The sequence below is a fragment of the Ruditapes philippinarum genome, unplaced genomic scaffold (genome assembly GCF_026571515.1).
Source record: "Ruditapes philippinarum isolate M1 unplaced genomic scaffold, ASM2657151v2 ctg570_1_1_1_1, whole genome shotgun sequence".
NCBI lineage: Eukaryota > Metazoa > Mollusca > Bivalvia > Venerida > Veneridae > Ruditapes > Ruditapes philippinarum.
The window spans coordinates 360332-388325 of NW_026859409.1; the positions used below are offsets into that span (position 1 = coordinate 360332).

The 27994-nt window shown below is 33.5% G+C and overlaps 1 protein-coding gene across 2 annotated transcripts; it reads right to left on the reverse strand.

The window, feature by feature from the left end:
* Window positions 1-15113: 15113 nt before the first annotated feature.
* LOC132756392 (piRNA biogenesis protein EXD1-like) lies at window positions 15114-27552 on the reverse strand. 2 transcript variants are annotated; one of them, XM_060747455.1, is made up of 7 exons: window positions 27407-27552; window positions 20621-20743; window positions 20125-20255; window positions 19671-19751; window positions 18897-19010; window positions 18214-18332; window positions 15114-16459 (listed from the first exon to the last, which is right to left on the reverse strand). In XM_060747455.1, the coding sequence occupies exons 2-7, from the start codon at window positions 20739-20741 to the stop codon at window positions 16231-16233; spliced, it is 795 nt and encodes a 264-aa protein (XP_060603438.1). In that variant the 5' UTR covers window positions 20742-20743; window positions 27407-27552; the 3' UTR covers window positions 15114-16230. The 2 variants fall into 2 exon arrangements, with proteins under 2 accessions (XP_060603438.1, XP_060603437.1); XM_060747454.1 differs by lacking the exon at window positions 27407-27552 and adding an exon at window positions 21572-21740.
* Window positions 27553-27994: the final 442 nt, after the last annotated feature.

The following is a 27994-nucleotide window of genomic DNA, read 5'->3' on the forward strand; positions in this document are numbered from 1 at the left end:
TTTGTTGTATTTGACTTATTTATTTCTGGTTATAAACTTTATGTGTACCTGTTTGAAAAATATTCATTATGTAGCAGATGAAAATTGTCACTCAGAAAATTGTGTGTTTTCGAGAGAAAAAAAAATGCTCTGATCAAACGAAAAATACAGGATCTATGTAATTACAGTTTATGGACGAAATGTATTAGATTACAACACACAAAACATAAGCAAAAGAAGAACGATATGTCTGTAGAAAATCCTCGATTTGATATTGAAGATTCCAATCCCTCCTTGTCTACACAATTTACACTGGCGCAGCTACTGGCTACGACAGTCAAGAGTCAATCATCTGACCGTGAAATAAACCAAATGGTGTTTGCACTTACTGGGATCATGTAACACAATATTTAACTTTTTTTTTGTTCAATGCTCTCATTAATGTCAATATTTTAGCATTTGATTTTTGTTTACTGTCAATAAAACTGGTGAAAGAGTTTCTAAAGAAGATCGTAGCTTTCTACTTAATCCCTTTATTGACTCGCATTATTAAAAAAAAACAGAATTGACAACAATGACTAACTAACTATATGATATAATTGATTCCATACGTATCTGACGCAATTGGCAAACAAGCTATCATCCACAAAGTAAAAAGGTATTTTTTGTCAATTTGCGAGATAAGTAGTCTGTAAATTAAACACACACAAAAACGCATTGGCCAAATTTTTTTTCCATATCATGGAAGTATATGTTTTAAAATCATGGTTTTATTTCAATGTTTTTATTTTCATTGTCATCTATGTAATTACAGTTTATGGACAAAATGTATTAGATTACAACACACAAAACATAAGCAAAAGAAGAACGATATGTCTGTAGAAAATCCTCGATTTGATATTGAAGATTCCAATCCCTCCTTGTCTACACAATTTACACTGTCGCAGCTACTGGCTACGACAGTCAAGAGTCAATCATCTGACCGTGAAATAAACCAAATGGTGTTTGCACTTACTGGGATCATGTAACACAATATTTAACTTTTTTTTTGTTCAATGCTCTCATTAATGTCAATATTTTAGCATTTGATTTTTGTTTACTGTCAATAAAACTGGTGAAAGAGTTTCTAAAGAAGATCGTAGCTTTCTACTTAATCCCTTTATTGACTCGCATTATTAAAAAAAAACAGAATTGACAACAATGACTAACTAACTATATGATATAATTGATTCCATACGTATCTGACGCAATTGGCAAACAAGCTATCATCCACATAGTAAAAGGGTATTTTTTGTCAATTTGCGAGATAAGTAGTCTGTGAATTAAACACACACAAAAACGCATTGGCCAAATTTTTTTTCCATATCATGGAAGTATATGTTTTAAAATCATGGTTTTATTTCAATGTTTTTATTTTCATTGTCACCGTATGTGACTTACACCGGATATATATAATTTTGTTTTGAGTCAAAAAAAAAAAAAAAAAAAATAACAACGTTGAGCACCGATTTGTTTCCGCAGATTAGTAAAGAATTCCAGGTTCCAATAAGTACATGCTCATAAAAAGAGGAATGTATTAAGAACATCACTAAAAATAATGTGAAAAGTGAAAACTCGTAGGTTTTTGCTTTATTTAAATAAAACAGAAACATGCAAACAGGCAAATTATTTCCTCTGTGGATTACATATCTTTAGAAAGCATAAACCAGCTGAAGTTCTTAAATGGATTTTCCAGCTTATTTTTTTATCAATCAATATTTAAAAAAGTAAGAACAAGGTGTAAATTTAAGTTAGTTAGAAAACAGTGTACCCTGTAGATGAACCGTGATAAAAATGTTTCGGAACGGCCTGTCGAGCAAATGAAGAAGTGTTTTTGGTTTTCATAAGTAAAAGCTCAAAGACTCTTAAAAGAAACTGTTCAAACAACGTTTGCTAACACTACAGCTGTGAAAATCACATCACAGATGCCTGACAAAATCGTAAGTTTTTGATAAAACAAGCTTTCATTAACGATGTTGCACAATTCGTACATGTTTGCAAACAAGTTCATAAACAATGCTTCCTGAAAGTTTGATACTTGTAAATTCAATTCGGCGAGTTAATATCTCATTTTGCGAGTTCATTATCAATTCACTTATAAAATATTGATGCAGGGAACAAGATATGCACAATTCTTACGCTGGTTTAGCAGATTGTCGGGATGCACAGACATGCCTACTTCATTACTGGAAGCAAGAACTAATTAAATAGTTGTTTTGGAAGGTAATTGTTTGTTAAGGTAATGTGGCTGTAAATGGATGTAGCTCATTATTATTATTTTTAGAATGAAAATATGTACAATGTATAAGTGAATTTCAGTACTTATACATTTTCGTTTGGAAGCAATTTTGTTGCATTTCACTTATTTCCTTTTGTTGGAAATGAAAAATTTATAAACTTTGTGTGTATCTGTTTGAAAAATATTCATTATGCTGCAGATGAAAATTGTCAATGTGTGTTTTCGAGAAAAGAAAAATGAAAAGAAAATTTAATCTGACCAATAGGGAAAGGCAAAATCTATGTAATTACTTGTTATGTACGAATTGTATTACATTACAACACAAAGAAACAATTCATGAGCAGAAGAAGAACGATTTAGAGATAGAACAGATAGATTGGTAATCGAAGGTTCGAACGCATCCTTGACTTCATAACTCACACTGGCGAGACTACTAGCTACGCCAGTCAAACGGCCTTGTTTTAAACCAAATGGGGTTTGATTTCACTGTGAACATGTAAGACATTATTTAACTCTTTTTGTTCATTGCTCTCATCAATGTCAATATTTTAGCGTTTGATTTTTGTACACTGTCAATAAAACCGGTGAGAGAATTTCTAAAAAAGCTCGTAGCTTTCTACTTCATTCCTTTTTTGGTATTTTATTGAAAGCAAATTAGTTGATTCTCAATCAGTGAAATCGCTAAAGTCAAAATTTACACGTCTTGAAAGTCACTTTCATCGGTATAAGGACTTAAATGGTTTAAAAAGTTAGATCACTAAATTAATATGTACCTCTGGTTCATGATATTTGCTTCCTTCGTCTTTGTCCGATGATTGATTCATATTCCCCATAGCATTAGACATATTGTTGTTTAAATAAATATGTTATTGTGCTTCTATAGTAGTGATTTGTCATTGCAAACTGTGCTCATTGTAAATATGTGCTTAATGTTATTACTGATGAACTCTGACCAACTTGATTTGCATTCATGTCAATGCCACAAATGTTTGTGTTTATGTTTTACTGTTAATATGCATATATGAAATTTTATATAATATCTTGTGTTCATTTATAATTTGTGGTTGTAAGTGATTAATCGTCATTTCAACAAAATTGCCTTTATCAACAATAACAAACCTACTACTTTGCAGATTCAATAAGGCGCATCTTTACATGTTTACATGAACGAATGTAAAAAACAGATCCACGTTACTCGAATTCCGTTTCTGTTGAAGTGAAATGCCCAGTCAATTGAAATTCGAACTACCGAGAGTCAACTGTATATCAATGTTTGATTAAAATAAAACCGCCTCCGTGGTTGAGGGATAGAGTCGATAACTTCTAATCAAGTTACCTCTCTGGCGTGGGTTCGATCCCCGGGAGTTGCTTTGGTAGTTTAGCGCGAGGGGGGGGGGGGGGGGTAGTGTAGTACTGGTGTAACGCTCCAGGAACGATGGTTAGGAAACTACCAGCCTATATGACTGAAAAACTGTCGGGAAAAAGCGTAAAATGAAACAAACAAACAAACAAAATTGGATTAAAATATTAAACGTAAAACCGGTTCGTAACAGATGTTATTTAAGATTGACTGAATGATTTAATCCAAGTGTGCAATTTTCAAAAACATTGTCATTCGAGCGAGATTTGATTTACAGAAGCAAAGAAAAGCTTGTTTCAGTACTAATAAACAGTAAAGACTACAACAATATAAGGTCATGTATTATTTCAATATAATGAACAAAATTAAGGTAACAAATTAATAATTAACAAAATAATATTCTGTGAATTAACCTGCTTAAGATTAGACACTTGTACAAACAAACAAACAACCAAACAAACATATCAGGAACTCCACTGAGGTCTTTTGGCATGAAGGGACTGGAAATATTTTTTCGAGCTTTCTATACCATTTGATTAAGGTTTAGAACAATAACTTGCGTACTCTAACTCAATTTTAGATCTTAGAATCACTCCGTATGTTCTGAATATTAATCTTTATAGCACAAAATGACCTTAAATTGAAAAGCATTGCAACACTTTTAACACAAATTGGGCTTTTAATCGCACACAAATAATAATGTGTTTATACTATAATTTTCTATATTTTTTTTGTATATTTTTTCACTTTAAGTGAACAAGATGATCAATGCAAGTTTCAAATTTTGTGTTTCAGGCTTTTGGATCTCAGTGGAGCTCTAAGATTTTTTAATCACCGTATATCGAAAAAGCAAATGTATACATTAAATATTTAACTACTCGTAAAATAATTCAACAAACATCGTTTTCTTTCCGCAAATTTTACGAATGCATTGCGTTGCTTGATCAATACAAAAACACGTAAAGTGACAAAGAACGCCGAAACTCCAAGACACCATTACATATATAACATTGTCCGTAAGTTATTTATAAATTAGATAGCGTTAATATAGTTCTTTCAAGATGGACATGCAAAAGAAATTTATCCAATTTAAGGTAGACAATGGGTAATGCATAACCTCCACTTTGAAGAGTATTCAAATAGGCTAGAATCGCTTGCAAACTACATTGAAATTGAGGGGCGTGGGTTCAAACCCCAGAAGGGGCAACTTTTTTCTTTCTTTTTTTTTCTTTTTAACATTATTTATGTATCTCTCTGATCCCTTATGGAAGAAAAAAAGGTTTGATTTAAATTATATAATTATTGTAGGTATTTATTTGCTAAATAATGCCAAAATTTATAGCAAATATGATACCAGATATTTTCAAAGTTTAATAAAATAAAAACTACACGGTAAAAGTATTTTATATTTTGCATGATCAACCAATATACCATTAAGAAAATTAAGGCAAACTTTGAAAACAGCCCCTCATTATGGTAAATTTTAGGAATAGTTTGAATAAGGCATTTTAGATAGGGAAATGGTAAAATTAGTGTTTAAAGTGGGTGGGATAGGGTAACATTTTTATACATATTAAGAACATTTTGTTTAGAAACAAACATTTTGCTTGTGTAATTTGTTACCTGAATGTTATTATTTGTTTCTAAACAATGGGCAATAGAATTTTTTATAATGATGATATAACAGATTATTTAGAGTTTCCTCATTTCTGAAAATAAGCCCTTCTAATGACAAAGTCTTAGTTCAGAAATATATCCATAATTCATAAACCACACGGTAAATTTTATTTAAATTTTGCATACAGGTGACGTTGAAGACATATAACTGTCCTATGTTGTCAATTTTACAGTTCCTTATGGTTCCCATTACCCATGGTCTACCTTAATGTTCTATATAATTATGTACACTGCATATGACATCGTGTTGTAAATGAACAAAAATGCAAACAAGTTTTACAAACAAATCTTGTTTGTCTCTTATCATACTCAAATGATAAATGTACCTAAATGTAAACTATTTTGTGAAACTTAAAGTTGCAGTATCTAACATGATATACAAGAAAATATTATGTCCGAATTACCCCTCCTTTAGTTCTTTACATTTACATGTTCATTGCCTCGCTAAAGTAGTATTTCGACACTTTAAATGTTACTCTCATCTTAAAATGCAGTCAGAGTTAAAAGTCAGTCACTTTCGACATATGTTTCTCTTTACGTCTGAGACGTGCACAACTCCGACAAATACAAAAATGAGTTCCAAACAGATTTTTAACACCACTTGTTTGGTCTTTGCTGCACTTTGATCGACAGACCGACAATCTCACTCCGATATACCCATTTAACTGTGTAGGGGTATAAAAAGATTTTTTTTTGATAAGGGAATACGTTGCTCAAAAATGAACTTCAAGGTTATTAATTTTGAACAGTTGGATTTCATAATAATGCTGATTCGTTTGGTTTAAAACATTTGGGCAAGGTCATAAACGGCTTTCTTCCTGATTTGTATAATAGACAACACACAAAAGTGCACCTGTTGTACCCTTTTACCATGTTATTTCATATTGTAAAATCTGGATTTGAATTTCTTGTGTATGCAACTCTGCTGGAACATGTCACCTTGCACTCTCGTGTTACAAGAGAATCGCAGACTCGGTTTGATTGAGTCTGTACATGAGGGATAATGAATACGTGTAACATCCCTCACGCACCCCGGCTTCAGCGCTACTCAATTCTCAACACGTAATAGTGCTGGCATCAATGAACCTTAAGGACCAGAAAAAATATAACAACACTGAAGTGAAGTACGGGGCAACTTTTTACAGCTGCCACATATCACTTGACACCTGCTGTTGTGAAGTATAAAAATCTGGAAACAAAGTGATCCCCGAAAGCATTTATAACAACAAAATTACACGAGAATCGCAGAATCGGTTTGATTGAGTCTGTACATGAGGGATAATGAATATCTGCAACATCCCTCAAAGACTGCTTGAAAACCACATCACAGGTGCCTGACAAAATCGTTCATTTTTGATAAAACAAACTCACGCTTTTTGTCATTGACGATGTTATACATTTTAAATACGTTTTGCAAACCAGTTTATAAACAATCTTTACCAAAATTTCGATACATGTAACTTTAATTTGGCGAGTTAATGTCTCCGTTTGCGACTTCATTACAATGTTACTTGTAAAATATTGCTGGTTGAAAAACGTTTTGCACAATTCTAAGCCCGGTTCAGCATTTAGAGATTGCTCGGATTGAGCGAGCGGTACCGGCTTGAGCGAGCGGTACTCAATTCCAACACCTAATAAAGTGTATCAGGGTAATGGTGTATCAAGGTAATGTGAAATTGGATATAGATTATCATCGTTATTAGATTGAATACTCTACTTTGTATTGGTGATTATCAGTACTTATAAATTTTTTAAAGCAATTTTGTTGCATTTGACTTATGTTGCAGATATTCATAATCCCTCATGAACAGACTCAATCAAACCGAGTCCGCATTTCTCTTGTTATTTTGTTGTGATAAATGCTTTCGAGGGATCACTATGTTTCCAGATTTTTATTTCTATCTGTAGCATAAAAAATAATATTAAGTGTTTGAAAAATATTCATTATGTAGCAGCAAAACTTGCCAATGTGTGTTTTTGAAAAACAAAAACACAAAACAATTATGTCTGACTAAATGACGAGAACTGGGACAGGAAATGATCTATCTAATTACTTGTTGTAGTCTTATTGTAATAGATATACAAAGAAATAATTCATGGACAAAAGAAGAACGATATAAGGATAGAACATCGGACTTCTCATCCGGATATCGAAGGTTTAAATCCTTCCTTGACTTAATAATACACACTGGCGCAGCTACTGGCTACGGCACTTAAGAAGCAATCATCTGACCGTGATTTAAACTAAATAGGTTTGCACTTACTGGGAACATGTAACACAATATTTAACTTTTGTGTCTATTGGTCTCATTAATGTCAATATTTTAGCGTTTGATTTTTGTATACTGTCAATAAAACAGGTGAGAGAGTTTCTAAAAAAGATCGTAGCTTTCTACTTTATCCTTTTTTGATACTTGACTGTTATTATATTGCGTACATAAATGTTTGTTTGAATTAACTTATCACTATGTGAAATATTAAGACCTTGACCTTTGAATTAGTGACCCTGTTATGACTAATAAATGTGTGAAATATGATAACTTTGTTTTAATGTCCAATCACTATGTGAGATATGAAGACTTATAGCTTTCAAGATAATGAGAGAATAGAGTGAAATAAGAATCCCTAAAGAAAGCCCAACGCGGCAAAATTGAAAATGTTGCAGGCTCGGTTTGTTTGAGCCTGTTCATGGACGGTACTGTCATGTGCAAACTACCTTCCATGCCTTCTAGCACCGGCTTAAGCAGAATTCAACATTTAAAATGAACTGGTAAAATTTATAATTTTTAAACATCTGCAGATGTGTTCATATGGTGGTTATCATGGAACCTTCAATGTGACACATTAGTGCCATTTCATGAAAAGCGGCATATGGTACCCGAGTAAAAACATGCGTGTGCCCTAAACGAGAAAACAAAAGGCGGAACTAAATAAAATGGAATTTTGAAAGGGGATCTGAGGTTATGAAGCCTGCATATCACAGATATAACGTCAAAAGACAAATTTAAAAAGCAGGCCTCATATCCTCAGGGTGATTTAACAATATTTAAGTGAGGAATACTGGAACCACCCAACAAGAAAGATGCCAAATAGATAGAACTAAAATACCACAAGCACAACAATAATGTCGTGCTGAACGACCTTTAATGATCGGAAAACATCCATGGTTGAATGAACGGGCGACTTTTACAGCCTCCACACGGCACAAACATCGCTGAAACCATTCTAACATTGAAGGTCCCAATGACCTTGACCTTTGACATAGTGCCCCTAAAATCTAAAGGGTCACATACTAGTTATGACCAATCAGTAGGTGATATATGAAGACTTTATGAAAAACAGTGACCTCAAAATCAATAGGGGTCATATTCTTATTATGACCAATCACTATGTGAAATATGAAAACTTTATGATGAAAAGCTTTCAAGATAATGAGCATAAACCACACTTCCATTTAAGGGACCTTTGACCTTGACATTTGATCAAGTTACCCAAAATCAATAATGACCATCTACTAGTTATGACCCATCCGTATGTGAAATATGAAGACTCTCTGATAAATAGCTTTCAAAATGATGAACTGAAACCATTCTAACATTTAAGACCCATTTGATCTTGACCTAATAACTCCAAAATCAAAAGAAGTCATCTACTAGTTATGGCCAATCAGTATTTGAAATATGAAGATTTTGTGATGAAAAGTTTTTAAGATAACCACCGGAAACTATATTGACATATAATGATTCTGTGACCTTGACCTTTTACCTAGAAATCCCAAAATCAATAGAGGTCATCTTCTGGTTATAATAAGTATGTGATATATGAAAACTTGTGATAAATAGTTTTTAAGATAATAAGCGGTGTGACGTAAAACCCAAACAAACAAACTAAAACTTCTTCGAAAGGTGTGGGGGGCATAAAAATGTTTAAATAATAACAAACAGTAAGAACTACAACAATATATAGAGGATATTTGTTTGTTTGTGTGTAAGATAAAATTCATATTCGAGTGAGCTTTAAAAACAGTAGTCTCTCTGGCGTTGGTTCGATCCGCGGGAGATGCTTTAGTAGTTTAGCGCGGATGAAGGTAGTCTAGTACTGGTGTAACTCTCTAGGAAAGATGGTTAGGAAACTACCCGCCTATATGACTGAAATACTGTGGGAAAAGGCGTAAAATGAAACAAACAAACAAACGAACAAAACTTACGGCGAATAAGACCAGGCTTTGCCGCCAATTTTTTAACCCTTTACCTCATATATACGCGATAAAACGCACTTTCGACCCCCCCCCCCCACTTTTAAAGGCCTCAAACAGTCAAAAAATGCCATATTTAGGCCCCAAGCACTGTTTTTCGTTCGGGAAATGTTGTTAAAAATGTGACCACTTTTTCGATGCCGCCCCCATCACAATGGCACATCAGGGGGATGCCAGGTTCTGTTTGGGGGGTTTGAAGGGGGCGGCAGTCCCCCCCCCCTATCGCCAAGGAAATTTTGCACTTGTGAGAGGCTAAAAATGACCCCAGGCCGATCATTAGGTTATCTGTATCCAACGCTGAAAAGCCTTTGATTCTATCTCAATCCATTGAGAAGTTGCAGCACTTTGATATCAATTTTGATGGTAAAAACACTGCAAAATACTGATTTTTGGAAATTTTGAGATGTCCCCTCGTTTCCATGGTAAAAGGAAATTTAAGACTGAGCATGTCATTACAAAGGCAATGGTCCAGTCAACATTTGCGCCAAGTTTGATTAGTATTGAAGCATTTGTCATAGTTTCTTAGCAGTTTGAACTTGTAACTGGATTTTTCACAATATGCTCATAAGGGAAAGGGTTAAAATTTTTTATTTCACGGGAGGAAAATAATTGTGTTTGATTCAGAGGGATATCATTTGGATTTGTTAGTCATACATCCTTTTATAATAAAGAAAACTATAGTTTGCACTTAACAGTACCGTCCATGAAAAGGCTAAATCAAACCGAGCCTGCTACATTTTCAATTATGCCGTTTTGGCTTTCTTTAGAGATTCTTATTTTCTTTATTTTATTCACTAGTTCATCTGACATTTGTGCCACAATATTTTCTGTTTCTAATGATTTACCCTCAAAATGACTGAACAAACTGGTCCTTCGGGATCATTGATGTCAGCACTATTAAGTGTTGAGAATTGAGTACCGCTCAAGCCGGTGCTAGGGGCGTGAGGGATGTTGCAAATATTCATTATCCCTCATGTACAGACTCAATCAAACCTAGTCTGCAATTATCTTGTAATTTTGTTGTAATTTATGCTTCCGAGGGATCACTTTGTTTCAAGATTTTTATTAAAGGATTATTACAGACAATAAATAACTGTTGACAGATGTGTAAACATTCAAAATGCGGCTTGGAACTACCCTGCTAAGATGAGACACGTGTATAAACAAATAAACACACAATCTAACTAAGTAACTAACTAACTAACAAAAAAAAACACTAAAGGGACTCCACTGAGGATTTTTGACATAAAGGGACTGGAAAACATTTTCGGCATATGATGAATGTCTAGACCAATCTCTTACGTGCCCATTAAGAGATATTTGGGTCACTCAATTTTTTCTGAATAATCATTTTTATAGCGCAAAATCAATCAAAATTGAAAAGCGTTACAAAGTTTTTTTTACTCAATTTGGGATTTGAATCGCGCAAAAAAATATTTTCAAATAATTATGATTATAAATATGTATAATTTTCTATTCTAGTATATTTTCCAACTATAAATGGCCCACTTGACCAATGCAAGAATATCAAATTTTAAGTACATGTACATTGTAAATGAACAAATATGGAAACAAGTTTGACAAACAAATAGACAAACTAATCGTGCTGACCACTTATCATACTCAAATGATAAATGTACTTAAATGTAAAACATTTTGTGAAACTAAACTGCCATTTATGAACATGTTATTTCCCAATTCACCCTCCTTTAGTTCTTGACATTTACATGTTCATTGAATCTCCGTAGTTAATGAACAAATATTTTGACACTGTCGTCTGCATATGCAGTCAGTGTTTAGAGTCATTCACTTTTGAGGCAAGATTCTCTGAGTTGTGCCTATATTGCTTACACAACTCGGACAAATACAAAAATGAGTTTCAAATCGATTTTCAAACGAGCTCAGATTGTCAAGTCACAGTTATTGACTCATATGATTAAAAAACGACTTGTCAACAATGACTAACTATATGATGTATGTGATTACTTACATATCTGACGTTATTGGCAAACAACTTATTAGTTGACCAATGATTCACATAGTTAAATGGTATTTTTTGTCAATTTGTGAGTCTGTGAAAAATAAATAATAATTATAAAACAACAAAAAACAACACAATGCCCATTGGCCAATATTATTGCAAAAGAGATGATATAGCTCCAATGATTTCTGTCATTCTTTAACTTTATTTTCTTTTGTCCATAAAATTGGCTGAATTACTTAACATACTGTTTTAACCAGATGCAGCCATTACTTTTACATTATGATGAAGGAGTTAAAATGTCTGGTACAGATAAGATACTGATACCTTGTTTACATATTAATTCAATATCATGGAAGTTTGCGTTTTAGATAATTGTTTTGTTACAATGCCTTTATGCATTTGCATTGTCACCGTATGAGACCATACGTCGGATATATAAAGAAGAAAAAGAAGAAGAGGAAGAAGAAGAAATCAAAGGTCTCTGACCAGACAATGACAATCAAGAAAAAGAGAAAAACCTGAACAAATATATCACTGTGTGCGTAAGAAATGAAATTAACCTGTAAATTGACCTGTTATACGTAAAACTGTATACGTCATTGCTACAATCTTTGCGCACTTTTTGAACTTTAAGGGACGCAATTTTACTACAAATAGATTGCCTTCAAGTACATCTAAAATATTGTTCTTATATGTGAATGTGAGAACACTTCATGAAAACAATTACACTTTCAATAGAGGAAAACGTCAACTCAGTTAATTTACACGAATAAGAGAGTGAAGAAGAAGAAAAGCATCTTAAAGAGTAAAATAAATCATTTATTAAGAGAAGAGTTCTTTCTTAAGTTTTACTTAAATACCAGGCAATGATGTCCATTGTGGAGAAATATTCCAGTGAAATGTTATCCGAGCTTCATGTTAAACGATTGTGCTGTATTAGGAAAACTTCATCTCTGGGTAAGGATATGCAATTTCAGAATGTACTTGGTACAATAGAAGAAATAGAAGAAGAAAATCTCAACGTTGCATCAAAGGGGACGATTAAGGGAAGATTGCTCTGTTTTAGGAGAAATTCATCTCTGAATGAGAGTACTAGTAATCAATTGCAGAACGTACATGGTGAAATAGAAGAAATAGAACAAAAAAATCACACAATTGCATCAAAGGGGACTATTAAGACTGCAAGTGAGGACAATACATTTTCAAATGTAGAAAATGCAGTTATGAAATCATTATCGACAAAAGATACAGGACCAAACGCTGAGTACAAGTCAAGAATGACCGGGAAAATGACTTTGAAAACAAAGTCAAATTATGATGACGGAGCGCCAGTGTGGAAATGCAATTCAAATGTAAAGCTTTTTGACACAGAAGAGAAAATCATCAGAAAATTTAACCGGATGTGTACCTGTGATGGGCAGTGTGAAAATGAATTCAAACACAGTTCAGATTCTAAACTCACCAAAAAACTTTCAGTTTCTGAACTTTTGGCGTTTGCAGACAGAGTAACAACGTTAAGCGCAGATTTGTTTCCGCAGGTTATTAAAGAAATTCCAGGTTCCAATATAAGTACATGCTCAAAAATAAAAGAACTAGTTAGAAACATCACTAAATAATGTGAAAACTGAAGTCGCGTTGTTTTTTGCTGTATTTACTGTATTTAAGAAAATAAAAACATACACAAAGGCGCTTTTCAAATGTAACCAAGATCTGAATTTCTTTAATGGATTTCCAGCTTCTTTTTTTAAACAATCCTTAATCAAAAAGTGAGAAAAAGATGAAAATCTAAAGTCAGTCAGCGAAAGGGTACTTATTAGATGAACTATGATGAATATGTTTCGGAACGGCCTGTCCCGCAAATGAAGCAGTGTTTCTATCTCTTACAAATATATCTCAAAGACTTTTGAAAGAAACTTTTGAAACAAAGTCTGCTTACATGACGGTTGAGAAAAAACCACATCACAGATGCCTGACAAAATCGTAAGTTTTTTTATAAAACAAATTCGCACTAATTGTAATGACGATATTGCAAACTTTGTACACGTTTTGCAAACAAGTTAATAAACAATGTTTTAGAAAATTCGAAACCTGTAAATTCAATTCGTCGAATTAAAGTGACATTTTGCTCATATTTTCATAGTCAAGTGGAGCTGAATTGACTTTATATTTCAAAAGATTGACTATCAAAATGGTGTTTGACCAACAGTTGATACTGGAAAATGTACAGGGTAAATAATAAATCTGCCAAGAAAATAAAAAGACTACCCCAATCTTTTTATAAACTAAGCGTTATAGATAAATTCTAATGGATATTTACAGAAATTTCATATGGATATATGAGTTATTTATTGTTTATGTGAACTTAATTATAAAATTAAAGGGAATAATGATAAAATAAAAACTTATTTTGATCACCACCCGTTTACACACTATATTCCCTTGGATGGGTATAATGTCACTTGAATATCTCATTTTGCGAGTTTATTATCAATTCGCTTGTAGAATAATGATGCTGGGAAAAACATATGCAAAATTCTAGCCCCGTATGAGCATTTACAGTTTGCCGTGGTGCACAGGCTGGCTTGTTTCATTACTGGTGCAGATTAAAGCTAGGAAGGTAATGGTTTCTTAAGGTAATGTTAAATTAGATATAGGATTGAAAATATGTACACTGATTAAGTGATTTTCAGAACTAATAAATTTTCTATTGGAAGCAATTTTGTTGCATTTGTCTTATTTCTTTCTGATGCAAATAAAACAGTTATAGACTTTGTGTGTATCTGTTTGAATATATTCATTATGTAGCAGATGAAAATTCTCACTGTGTGTTTTCGAGAGCAAAATAATTGCCCTGGTCAAAAGAAAGTTAGATTATAACATAAAGAAACAATTCATGAGCAGAAGAAGAACAATATAGGGATAGAACATGAAAGTGTTTGATTGGATATCGAAGGTTCGAATCCTTCCTTGACTTCACAATTCACACTGAAAAAAATATTTGATCTGACCAAAAGGGAAATAATTACTTGTTATGTACGAATTGATAAAACAACACAAAGAAACAATTCATGAGCAGAAGAAGAACAATTCAGTTATTGAACATGAGAGTCCTCGATTTAATATCGAAGGTTCGAATCACCCACTGACTTTGCAATTCACACTGGCGCAGCTACTAGTTACGCCAGTCAAACGGCAATCATCTGACCTTGATTTAAACCAAATGGGGTTTGATTCCCTGGGAACGTGTAACAGATTGTTTTACATTTTTTGTTCATTGGTCTTATTAATATCAATTATTTAGCGTTTGATTTTTTTACTGTCAATAAAATCATTTTTTTTATATTTGATTGTAATTAAATTGCGTATATATATACATATATAATATATGTTTGATTGATAAAAAATATGAAATTTAAAACCGGTCCGTAACAGATGTTATATAAGATTGATTGAATAAATCAATCCAAGTGAGCAATTTTCAAATACACTGTCATTCGAGCGAGATTTCTTTTACAGAAGCAAAGAAAAAGTTGTTTCAGTAATTATAAACAGTAAAGACTACAACAATACAAGGTCGTGTGTTATTTTAATATAATGAATGAAAATAAGGTAACAAATTAATTAACAAAACAATATTCTTTGGACTACCCTGCTTAAGATGAGACACTTATACAAACAAAAATAAAATATATCAGGAACTCCACTGAGGTATTTTGACATGAAGGGACTGGAAATAATTTTCGAGCTTTTTATACCATTTGATGAAGGTTTAGAACAATAACTTGCGTACTCAATTTCAGATTATTCTAAATATTAATCTTTACAGCACAAAATGATCCAACATTGAAAAACATTGCAACACTTTTAACTCAAATTGGTCTTTTAATCGCGCACAAATAATTATGTGTAATACTATAATTTTCTATAATTTCTAGTATATTTTTCTACTTTAAGTGAACAAGATGATCAATGCAAGTTCAAAATTTGTGTTTCAGGCTTTTGGGCCTCAGTGGAGCTCCTTTAGGATTTTGGAAACACCGATAACGAACTAGCAAATGTACACATTTAATATTAATCTACTGATTGCCAAGTTTGTCGGACAAACTAATACAGCAGACGTAAATAACATTGAAATCGTTGATTTAAGTATATCTTAAAATCATTCGACAAACATCGTTATCTTCCGCAGATTTGACGTATGCATGCGTTATTTGTTTAATGGCGTTGCTTGATCAATACAAATCACGTTAAGTGACAAAAAACGCCAAAACTCCAAGACACCATTACATATATAACCTTGTCTGTAAGTTATTTATAAATTAGATAGCGTTAATATGGTTCTGTCAAGATGGACATGCAAAAGAAATTTATCCAATTCAATGTACTATATAAGTACACTGCATATGACATTTAAAAGAACAAATCGTGTTGTAAATGAACAAAAATGCAAACAAATTTTACAAACAAATCTTGTTTGTCTCTTATCATACTCAAATGATAAATGTACCTAAATGTAAAATATTTTGTGAAACTTAAAATGGCAGTATCTAACATAATATACAAGAAAATATTATTTCGAAATTCCCGGTCCTTTAGTTCTTTACATTTACATGTTCATTGCCTCGCTACAATTCATGAACAAGTTTTTCGACACTTTAAATGACACTGTCATCTTCTAATGCAGTCAGAGTTTGAAGTCAGTCACTTTCGACACATGTTTCTCTGTACGTCTGAGACGTGCCCATATTGCTTACACAACTCGGACAAATACAAAAATGAGTTCCAAACAGATTTTTAACACCACTCGTATGGTCTTTGCTGCACTTGATTTTCTGTCCACTTTTTAGCGATCCGGGTCTCAACATCGAATTACGCGTTTCTTCACATTGATGTAAAAACCACTCATCCGTGTCAGGTGGAAGCATTCTAATAGAAAAAGCGAAAAAGAATTTAAGTACATGTATAGTACGAGAAAACATTTCTTTCCTGTATTTGTTAAGGCACATCGTTAAAGTTATGTTACAAATATGCAATATGGATTTCTATTGTTTAAATATTTTCTTTCTTTTTAAACCAGAGCTACCACTTGCCAAATAGGTGCCAAAAAAAGCAATCCAAAGTGAGTGTTTAGCATAAACTTTCAACATACTTTGTCTGATTACGATATCTTATTTCTAAATTTATAAATCAATCAGAGACCCTTCTTTGATTTTAAGTAACAGTAACCTTGACCCTATGAGGTTCAAAAGCAATATGGTGTTCAAAAGCAATCCAAAGCCAGGTCTTCACATAACTTGCCAAATACTAATTTTAATAACATTATTTTATTCATTATTCTAGATACATTTCGGAAAACATTTTTTTTTCTGTTTTTAGTAACAGTGATCTTGACTTAGAACCTAAGTTTCCCAAAAAGTTAAGTTATTGTTCAGAAAATATTTACCTATTTTTAGAAACAGTAGCCTTGACATTGACACTATGGTTTCGAAAGCATTCCCAAGTGCAGTTTTTGCATAAGCTTGTTATAACACAAGTTTGATAACAATATTTATTCTTACAGTAAATCTAGTTTGGAAATCGTTTCCAATTTTAAGCATAAGCAACCTTGACTCTATGGGGTCAAAACAATACCAAGCAAGGTTTCCAAATAAGCCTAAAGAATAAATGTACCAAGTTTGATAAAAATACCACAATCCTAACTACAGTTATCGTCCGTAAAACATGTTTTATTTTACGTAACTGTGACCTTGACCAAGCGAGGTCGTTCTATTTTACGTTACAGTGACCTTGACCAAGCGAGGTCTCTACATAAGCTTGTTTTACATGTATATATCAAATTTAATTACAATATCTTATTCCAAACTCTATTTTCACCCGAAAACCATCCGACTGACGGACGTTCCGACCGAATAACCGTCAATCGCACTCCGATATACCCATTAAACTTTGTAAGGGGTATAAAAAGATTTTTGATAATGGAATACGTTGCTCAATAATGAACTTCAAGGTTATTAATTTTGAACTGTTGGATTTCTTAATAGTGTTGATTCGTTTGGTTCAATACCTTTCACGCAGGCGGGCTGGAGCCTTTGAGCAAGGTCATAAACGGCCGTCATCCTGATTTGTATTATGAACGACACACAAAAGTTCTTCTGTTGTATTCCTTTACCGGTAATACCATGCTTTTTCATATTCTAAAAACTGGATTTGAATTTCTTATGTATGCAACTGCGCTGGAACATGTCACCTTAGACTCTCATGTCGTCATTCTTTCGCCATGAATGAAGAATATGCGCAAAGTTATAGTTAGACGCCAGTGAGAAAAATCTTCAACGCTTTAAATAGCCAAAAGAAGGGGCGGTGGACAGGCTGTAGCTTTTTAAAACGCTTGATTTTTTTCTCGCTAATGTCTTTGTCTACTAAGTTGTTGACGTACTTTTCGTAGGCGTACTTTTCGTAGGCGCACGTAATGTTTATCCAACCGTCTGTAATTGTGGTGTAATTTCAGCATAGCCTCGTTAAAGCCCGAAACAGTTTCCCTCGGTCTGTATCAGCAGTTAGTGTTAGATTCTTATATGCCTTTGTCATTTGTCGGTGAATTTCTACATTAACTAAGCAACCGCTATATACATTCAAGCAGTAAGCTTAATGATAAATAAGAGTTGTTAAAGGATACATACACGTCAAGTTCTGTGAAAAGAGTCGGTACTAAAGGCTTAACATAAGAGGCGGCAACACTTAACATGTCTCCCGTGCAAGGTCGGCGTGCCCATACATTTGGATCCTCTATTAATAACCTCTGAAATCATACATAAAGCTAAAAAATGTAGTATTTATACATAATTACATGATATTCATATTATGAAATCCCCTTTCAAAAGTACCTTTTATCTAGTTCTGTCCATTGTTTTCTCGTTTAGGACACATTCATCTACCAAGCGGCCGTGCGCCGCTTTTCAATTGAATATTTTGACAGTGTTATTTTGAAAGTTTCTAATTCAAAATGTCAACGTTTTTATGTATATATATATTGCATTATGCTCTTAAATCGTTGCTGGAGGTGGGGAGGGTGGATGGCAACTTGCTCTTTACTCATGTGTCATTGCCGCCCATAAAAAATGGTAAGTCGAACTAAGTCTTCAACATTTTCAATTTATAGCTCTTTTTGGCTCTTTTTGTAAGATATCTATTTTATCTTCTTTTTTTATTACTGCTATTTGCTATTCAAAAACATTTGAAAATTGGAGACTAGGTTTGAAAGGACTAGAAAAATGTAAAAATAACATTTGTTTCATTATCTTAGAAACATACACTTATTGCACAAGAATAGAAAATGAAATGAAGAATAATTTTCGATTTTTACCTGAAAATCATACGAAGGTTGGTGTAAAGGTTGCTTGTAAACTTCGCAAAGTTTTATAAAAGAAACGAGTCGAGGGCTTAATCCGCTACGCTCCATCACAATAGAATATGCTACCTGGAATACCGTAAAATATACAATGTACTTTTATTTTACGATCCAGAAGAAGAACCTTCGTTTTCATGATAGAACTATTATCAAACACAGACGTAGGTACGTATAACGGTAATTTGTTAAATAAAGGTCGTGCCAAGTGTCTTTCTTTGACCTTACTTTGACCTTTTTTTGGTTACTCCTATCTTGAAAAGTACATGCAATTTAAGCCCGGTTTAATTGCTCTTTTCTTTGAAAGAAATTCTTTGGCCAGTTTTCACGGGGAGTGATAGAACCTGTTTGATTACTCTGTTCTGTTTATAAATTCTTATTGATTTAGAACAAACAACTATCAAGCACGTATACTCAGTTCGATCTTCATTTAAGGAAATTAATTTAAAATACAGTATAAACACATATCATACATAAATTAAATTATAAAAAATACCACAACTCATATAGTGGTTGTTTTCTTTTTTAACAATAAGTTAATGAACTGTTTACTTGTAAAACAGAGTAAAGAATGTCAGATATGCTTTATTAAATCATTGTCATGACACCGTTCTTTGGGAACGAGGTTCGATCCTCTGTCGTCTGATAGTGAATTAGTGTATTAGCACTGCAAAGTTTGCCTGCTACAGGTCGACATACGTACTCAATTTCAAACATGATTTAAATACTTACTCTGGTATCAAAGAAATTTCTCAACTTCAAACTGAACTGTTTTGTCAGTGTCGCACTGTCAGGGGCACAGTCATGAAATACCTATTGATAAATAAATAAACAAATAAATAAATAAATAAATAAATAAATAAATAAATAAATAAATAAATAAATAAAGTAAAACGTTTAACTCACAGTATTCATTTTACTCACTAAGCACTACCCACATAAGTCTTGTTCCATGCCTACAATTCTGCGATAACGTAGTAACAAGGGCAGGTAATCCAAACAAAAATCACATGGGAACTTACTGTTCAATGCCAACAATATTAACATTACTAAGAATAAACAAATTAAAGTAAGGAATTGTCATGTTAACAAATCTCAAAAGAAAACTGTGTACAACGTATCTGCAGTAAAAACAACAAATCCTCTTTCAAAGCCACGTAGCTGGCGGCATTTAGCTTTCACTTACCTTGAGCAATTCGGCGGACTGAAACAAGCGCAGTAACCCTCCGTCAAACATGATAGCTTTACATGTCCTCAAATCATACACATAAACTTGTCCATCCCAACAGCTGACTGCTACAAGAGTTATCTCCCCTCCTTAAAAATGTTAGATTCAGTAAGTGGAAATAATTGAAATAGTGTTGTCCAGTACAATGAAAAGAGTTTGGCTTCAATACATTGCTGTTTGAAGGGACACAATTATGTAACTACGAACGTACGTCTTAAGAAGAGTGATTTCCCTTTTCGTAATAATCAGCTTTTATGTAAAAAAAGCTTTGGAAAAAAACAAAAAACAAAAAAACGGATGTATAACACTTTTCTGCTGTAAATTTGCATTTTTAATAAAAGATCATATTATTTTGAATTCAAAACTACCATGCAAGGGGACATCATGTTTGGTGCTGGGGCTTGGGGTAAACTTCTGTACGTTATATATCTGAAGGGGGTATAACGCATCTTACCATGTTCGCCAACATTGCATCCAAGACACTTCACTCCAATCACCGGTTTTTCTTTCACGAGAATTTCGTTGACAGCTTTCAACGACGCCGACACCGTCTTGATGTGCTTGATTCTTCCCATTTCTAGAGAAGAAACAAATGATGTTGCGAACGAACGAATGAACGAACATAGTAAAACAACAAAAAAGAGATTAAGTATGTTCAAAATCGCTATAAATAAAACATTAAAGATATAGAATAAAACAATACATAATCAGTTAAGGAACTCCACTGAGGTATATTAGCCCAAAACATTTCTTTCATAAATCAACGGAAATCAATGCAACAGACAATATGAAAATTTTCTCGGTATTAAATTGATTATTGCTTTTATGCGATTTTTGGCCGATTTGTGTGAAAAGTGTTGCAACGCTTTTCAATTTTGGGTCAATTTGCGCAATTTGATTATCCCCGGGAAGGGAAGTGAGCGAATGAGATGAAAATTTGTACACGATCTATTGGTCCATCCCTTCATCCAGTTATACAAAAATCTTGCCAAATATATTTTTCATCTCTTCATGCCAAGCAACCTCAGTGGAGTCCCTTTAATTTGTATAAAGAGTACTAGAATAGTTTGAATTTACATGGAAATCTTTAAGATTTAAACCAAGTGTGTTTAAAAGAATGTAACTATTGCAAATTGGTCGGATAACTTTCAGAATAAGTAATTTTAGTCTGAAAAAAAAGAGTGTAAGTTTAAGAATCTTACATATACTGTCAACTGAGAAATATATTGTATCAGATATATAATGAAATTCTTGTTTGAAACATTTTCATTAATATTTTCCCAATTATATGAGGAAATTTAATAAATATCCTAGCATGAAAACCTACCCAGTCCCTCATTTACATACACTTTAACACCGACAGAATCAAAACAAAACTTCTCAAATGATATGAAAGTTTTCTTACCGTCCTAAAATTCAAATTTCCGGTCTCAGAATAAATAATGTATCCATAGCGATTTTAACACGGAACACTTAAAAACAAACCCCTCTTGTATGATATAATTCAGTGCATTTATAACACGTTCGCAGTTTTCACGTGTTTTCCTTTATCTTTATAATCAAATATTGATCAAGTCACAACAAAGCCTTTCAGATAACGCGCTCGAATTTCAATACATGTTATTTAAATAGGAGATTAAATGATTAGCCCGACTGTCATCGATTTTTGTGGAGTAAAATGTCCCCAAGTATAATGCATTGTATTATGTACACAGATGAAATGTGTTTAACAAACATTCGGCACCGCTCAACAAATACTAATAAGCATATGAACAATGTTGATTATTTAATAGGCATTCGGGTTTTAAATTTGGTAATATACTGTATAGAACCCGTATACGTGCGGTCAGAAACGTTCAAAGGGCAATAACTATGTTATAAATCTATTGCTAGTACAGTGCAACTTCAACAAAGCAGCCCCTTGTGGAGCATTAACCTTTTACACCATCAGTATCAATATTTTTTCAGAAAATAAGACTTAATAATGTATTTTACCTGTCTAGAACAAAAACCTGTCATCAAAAGCCACAGGGGTGTTTCTTTACAGAGGTTGTACAATAACATGCCTATATACCCTAGCATTATCAAAGTGACATTAGGCTTATTTTTTTCAATGTTTAAGTTGAGCATTATTGACTATAAATTTCAAAAGATTGGCAATAATAACGGTGATTGACCAACAGTTGATATAAGAAAAAGTTTTGGATAAAATATATATCTGCCTAAAATATAAAGACTGAATATAATATGCGCATGCGTCGGATTGCTAACAGCTGATTTCCGTAGCTCTCATAAAAAACTCTGTAAACACTGTGTTTCGGACTGTTACTGCACTTCTGCTGCTGTTCAGAACGTTGAATGAAGAAATCTAATGAAAGTTTCATTCATCCATTGTTAAATTAACACCCAAAGTATAGTTACAGGTATCTATTCTGTCAAAAAATTTTCCCGCCAGACCAACCTTGACCTTTTATTGTCCAACTTCCGGTGGGAGAAAAAGGTAAACAATATGTTTGTAGGTATTTTTATATCCCTTCTTTTTATCTCGACATTACTTTATATGGTGAATGTACCAGATAATTTCATCAGAACCAACATTACCCTACATCCTAGGCCCTCCATCCTGCCAAACGCAATGTCACCGTCAAAAATCTCCTCATGTGGACTTATTGTAGGCAACCTGAAATTTAGGTTTAGACGCCACCAAATTCCCACCAAAATTCATAGAAGTAAGACTTTATCACATCTAGTCATACTACTGCTGTCTATTTCATGCGATGTTGAACGGAACCCTGGCCCGGATTATCCTTGTGGAAGCTGTGGGTCTGAGGTCAAAGATTCTGACCATGCTGTTGAATGTGATAATTGCTGTATGTGGTTCCACATACAATGTCAAGGGTTGAATAGCACATGGTACCAAGATCTAACCAATAGCAATACATCCTTTGCATGGACATGTACAATATGTGATGAATCAAATCTTTCGAATATTTCAAGCATCCTCTCAATCTCATCACATAACAGCTTCTCACCTCTAGTAGATGAAAATACAGATACACCTAGCTCTATAAATCCCAAAAATCCAAAACAAAAACAAATTGATTATGTATCCAAACTGAAAATTCTATGCATAAACTGCCAGTCAATAGTCAACAAAAAACATGAATTTCAAAATTTATTAATAGATCAAAACCCAGATATTGTTACAGCCACAGAGTCATGGCTAAATAAAGAAAACTATAACAGTGAAATTTTCCCACCTGAACTCGGCTACACAGTTTTTCGCCGTGACAGACTCAAAGGTAAGGGTGGTGGAGTGTTTATCCTTGTTAAAAACAACCTCCTACCAAGTGAACAACCAAAACTGAACACCGATTGTGAAATAATATGGATAGAAATCAAAGGTAGTAAGTCACTCTTTCTGGCATCTTATTACAAACCACACGAACTTGATATGAATAGTATTTTAGAATTTGAAAAATCCCTTGAACTTGTGCGTAACTTAAAAGGTACAAAGTTAATCCTTGGCGATTTTAACCTCCCAAAATTAAATTGGGACTCTGAACATACACCATATCTTAAAGAAGGCTTAAACACAAGTCCTGTGTATGATAAATTCCTGAACATCATTGATGATCATAACCTCGTACAAATGGTCAATGAAAGTACACTAAATGACAATATTCTTGATCTATTGCTCATTTCAAACCACACTCTTGTTAACAACGTCAAGGTCATACCTGGCATATCAGATCATGACATCATATCCACAGAAATATCTTCTAGGCCCACCCTCCTCAAACAAAAGCCTCGTACTTGCACCTTGTATAAAAAGGCAAATTGGACCGAGTTGAAAACTTTCATCTGAAATACTTCAAAAAGCTGAATCTTTGTCTGTTGAAGAACTTTGGTCGCAGTTCAAACACACACTTGAGGATGGCATATCAAAATTCATACCCACTAAAAGAATTACAGCTAAACCATCTTTGCCCTGGATAACAAAATCCATTAAAAAATTAATTCATAAAAGAGATCAGCTCTATAAAAATATTAAAAAAACCAAAAACAAATAAAAATAAATCTGATCATGATCAATGGCTAAAATTTAAAAATTTGAAATCGCAAATAAAAGCTAGAATTAAACAATATATGAATCTTACTTAGAAAACATCCAGAACCTTGCAGATGATGATGATGAAACTAATACACAAAGTAAAGTTTGTACCAAAAAACTATACTCACTTATAAAAAACTCTAAACAAGATTCACAAAGTGTGTCTCCATTAAAAGATCAAAAGTCAGGTTCTCTCAAAATTAATAACACTGAAAAAGCAAACATTCTTAACAAACAATTTCAATCAGTTTTCTCACCAATTATACCACTCACACTTAAAGATCAATGTATACAAAAACTGAGACTCATGAATCCCAGAAAGTATTGTCAGTACCCACAAATGAATGACATCATCATCGGTAGGGCAGGTGTACTAAAGCTCCTCGCCAACCTCAATGCCAACAAAGCTGCCGGCCCTGACAACATTAGACCAATTGTCCTGAAGGAGCTGAGAGAAGAGATTGCTGACATCGTTGCAGTTCTTTTCCAAAAATCCCTGACCACCGGTAATATTCCCAATGACTGGACCCGTGCAAACGTATGCCCTGTCTACAAAAAAGGTGATACAAGTGATCCAGCAAACTATCGCCCAATTTCCCTTACATGCATCCTCTGTAAAACACTCGAACATATAGTTGTCTCTCAACTATCCTCTCACTTTACCACCCACAACATACTCTTTGATCTTCAGCATGGATTCAGAGAAAGACGATCATGTGAGACACAACTCATTGAACTTACTGATTACCTTATGAACAACCTTTCAAATGGCAAACAAACAGATCTCATACTTCTTGACTTCTCCAAAGCTTTCGATAAAGTAAACCATCTTAAACTCTTAGATACCCTGCAAGAACATGGTGTTTGTCCTCAAATTCTAAACTGGATACAGTCATTCCTTATTGGTCGTAGACAGACTGTAGTTGTGGATAGTGACTGCTCATCTGAAGTCCCAGTTACCTCTGGAGTGCCCCAAGGCTCGGTCCTAGGGCCCCTCTGTTTCCTTCTATGTATCAACAAGTTACCATCTTCTGTCCTCAAATCCCAAGTCAGATTATTTGCAGACGACACTGCTGTATACCTAACCATCAATTCCTCCTCAGACCCCCCAACTCTCCAACATGATCTAGACAATATGGTTCTGTGGGAGAAGCAGTGGGACATGGAGTTTAACCCTTCAAAATGCCAAGTCATCCATATCACCAAAAATAAGACCATAATTGAACACAAATATATGCTCCATGGCCAAGTCCTAGAGTCTGTTACAAATGCTAAATATCTCGGACTAGATCTATCTGCTGACCTTAAATTTAATACACATATATCTCGAATAACTTCCAATGCAAACAGATCCCTTGGCTTTATTAAAAGAAATGTCATCACTAAAAATGAGAAAGTAAAAGAACTAGCATACAAGTCCCTGGTCCGCCCACAGGTTGAATATGCCTCATCTATTTGGTCTCCTTATACTAAAACCAATATTGACAAAGTTGAGATGATCCAGAGACGTGCAATAAGATGGGTTAAAAGGGATTACTCCCCTCACTCTAGTGTCACAGCCATGCAGGAAGAACTGGGTTGGCGATCCCTTGAACATCGCAGATTGGACTGTAGACTGATAATGTTTTATAAGATATACCATAACCTAGTTGCAATTAATCTCCCAACTTATGTTCAAACCCCACATAGATTAACCAGACATATGCATCCCTTATCCTTACGTCAAATACAGGTATCCTCCGACTACCATAAGTACTCTTTCTTCCCTCATAGCATTATACTATGGAATAAACTTCCTTGTAACATTGCCACCCTGCCCAACCTGAGTCAGTTCAAACAGGCAGTGGTGGGTTTGCAGTACAAGTCTTACTCCCAGTGTTTTTAAACTATTTTATTTCTTATCATCTTGTTTCACTATTAACATTTTAACCATGACTAGAATACATTCTCAGTCTCACCTTCCAAGCATGTCAATGTTTGGACTTTTCTTTTTAGCTTTTCTCTTCACCTTTTACTAACAATCCGACGTGCACTAAATTCCTGCCTTTAACACTCGTAAGAGGGGTTGGCAGTATCCAGAGATAGATAGATATAAAGTTTCTTGCTCAAGGAAACAACGGCTTGTCCCTGGCATGGTTTGAACCCACGGCTGACAGCTCTGATATCACTAACCCGACGCATAAACTACTTGTCCACGATGCCCTATTGTTTTATTGAGTTATTTAACCTTTAACCTCGGAAAACCTAAACTGATGTACCTTTACTACTATTATAGATCCAGGTGAGCGTTGACAATGCTCTTTACTTTTGGCAGCTATTCTTTTTTTTATTATTGATATTAAAATCACCTAAGTATGAAAATCAAAGCTAGGAAAATCCATTATACAAATAAAAGCAGATTCAGGGTTCATAATTGGACGTTTCTGTGTGATTTAAGAAAGCCATTCAATCATTATCAAATCTTATTCTATAGAATATGCCTATAGTTGAACTTTCATCGAAACAAATTAGGATTTCTTAATATTATCTAAAGGGTCTAAATATAATATCATTGGGGGAAAAGATATAAAAAAAGAGAGGACAATATTGAATCAGTTTCGTTTTTATGCGATATTAGGGGCAGATATTTACTGGGAGGCAACTGTGTTAAGAAGCAAATACACAGAAAGAGAGAAGTTGTCTCCCTTGTTAACTGTCAGAAATGTCTGACACAAATATTTGAAGAACAGTGTAGGAGGTATTCTCTTATATAAATATTGCAATAAATTTAAGTATACTACATGTACTATAATGATTGATTTAAAAAACCCTACAAAAACAGACGAAGAAAGATAGAAATAAAGAAACAACAACAAAAAAATAAACATCAATAACAACAACAACTTAATTTGTAATATGCAGACAGACGCTCATGAAGAAAGTTCACGTGATCCCTCAAATGACCTATATTTGTTTTTAAATGGTAAAATAATTAAAATAAAAAAAAATAAATTTGACCATAGTACATTGAATATTTCTTTTTAATCATACAGTAAACTTTCCTGGTAGAATAGCTTAACATCTATTATAAAACGCTTACGAAAAACAATGGTAAACAATAATAAAATATATCAAATTATATCTCACCTCTATAATCTTAATCTTTTTTCCTTATTAACAAAAAAAATCGTCTCTGCATACACAATCTAGTGCTATACATGTATAGTTAAATCCTTTGCCTATATACACATACATAAATAAAACATGCCTTGATCGATACCACCACAATCGAGTTTCTATAATTGAATTTACCAAAAACCAATACCTCTATTGATACCAACTATATAAGACTACTTAAACGTTTTAACGATCATATAAAAAGCTTTCACTTTTTGTAAACACTGTCACATGTGCGTAAAATTAGTCTTAATTAGAGTGAAAAAAGGTATTGAAAAACATTTTCGGTTGTTATTTTACTCTATCAATTTGGTTCTTGTTAAGTGGGTTTTATACCTCAATATAAATTCGGTTGTTCAACTAAAATGGACAAACTATTTAAACAGAAACAGCGATATTACATTAACATTGACACTTGTTGAAATCTATTACGATATTATTAACCATATAACGAAAATTGCAAAATACCTTTTTGATAAATGCCTGTTAAGAGTTAAAATGAAGAAGAAATAACTTATTGCTTAAAGATCCTGTATGTTTGTGATTGATATTGTTACT

Bases quoted from the DNA above. Each gene is read 5' to 3' on its own strand.
- LOC132756392 (XM_060747455.1), bottom strand. From the start codon at position 20,741: ATGGGAAGAATCAAGCACATCAAGACGGTGTCGGCGTCGTTGAAAGCT. The intron at 20,256-20,620 runs GTAAGATGCGTT...AACATTTTTAAG, and splicing joins ATGCAATGTTGGCGAACATG to GAGGGGAGATAACTCTTGTA. The intron at 16,460-18,213 runs GTATGTATCCTT...TTTTTCTATTAG, and splicing joins CTTTTCACAGAACTTGACGT to AATGCTTCCACCTGACACGG.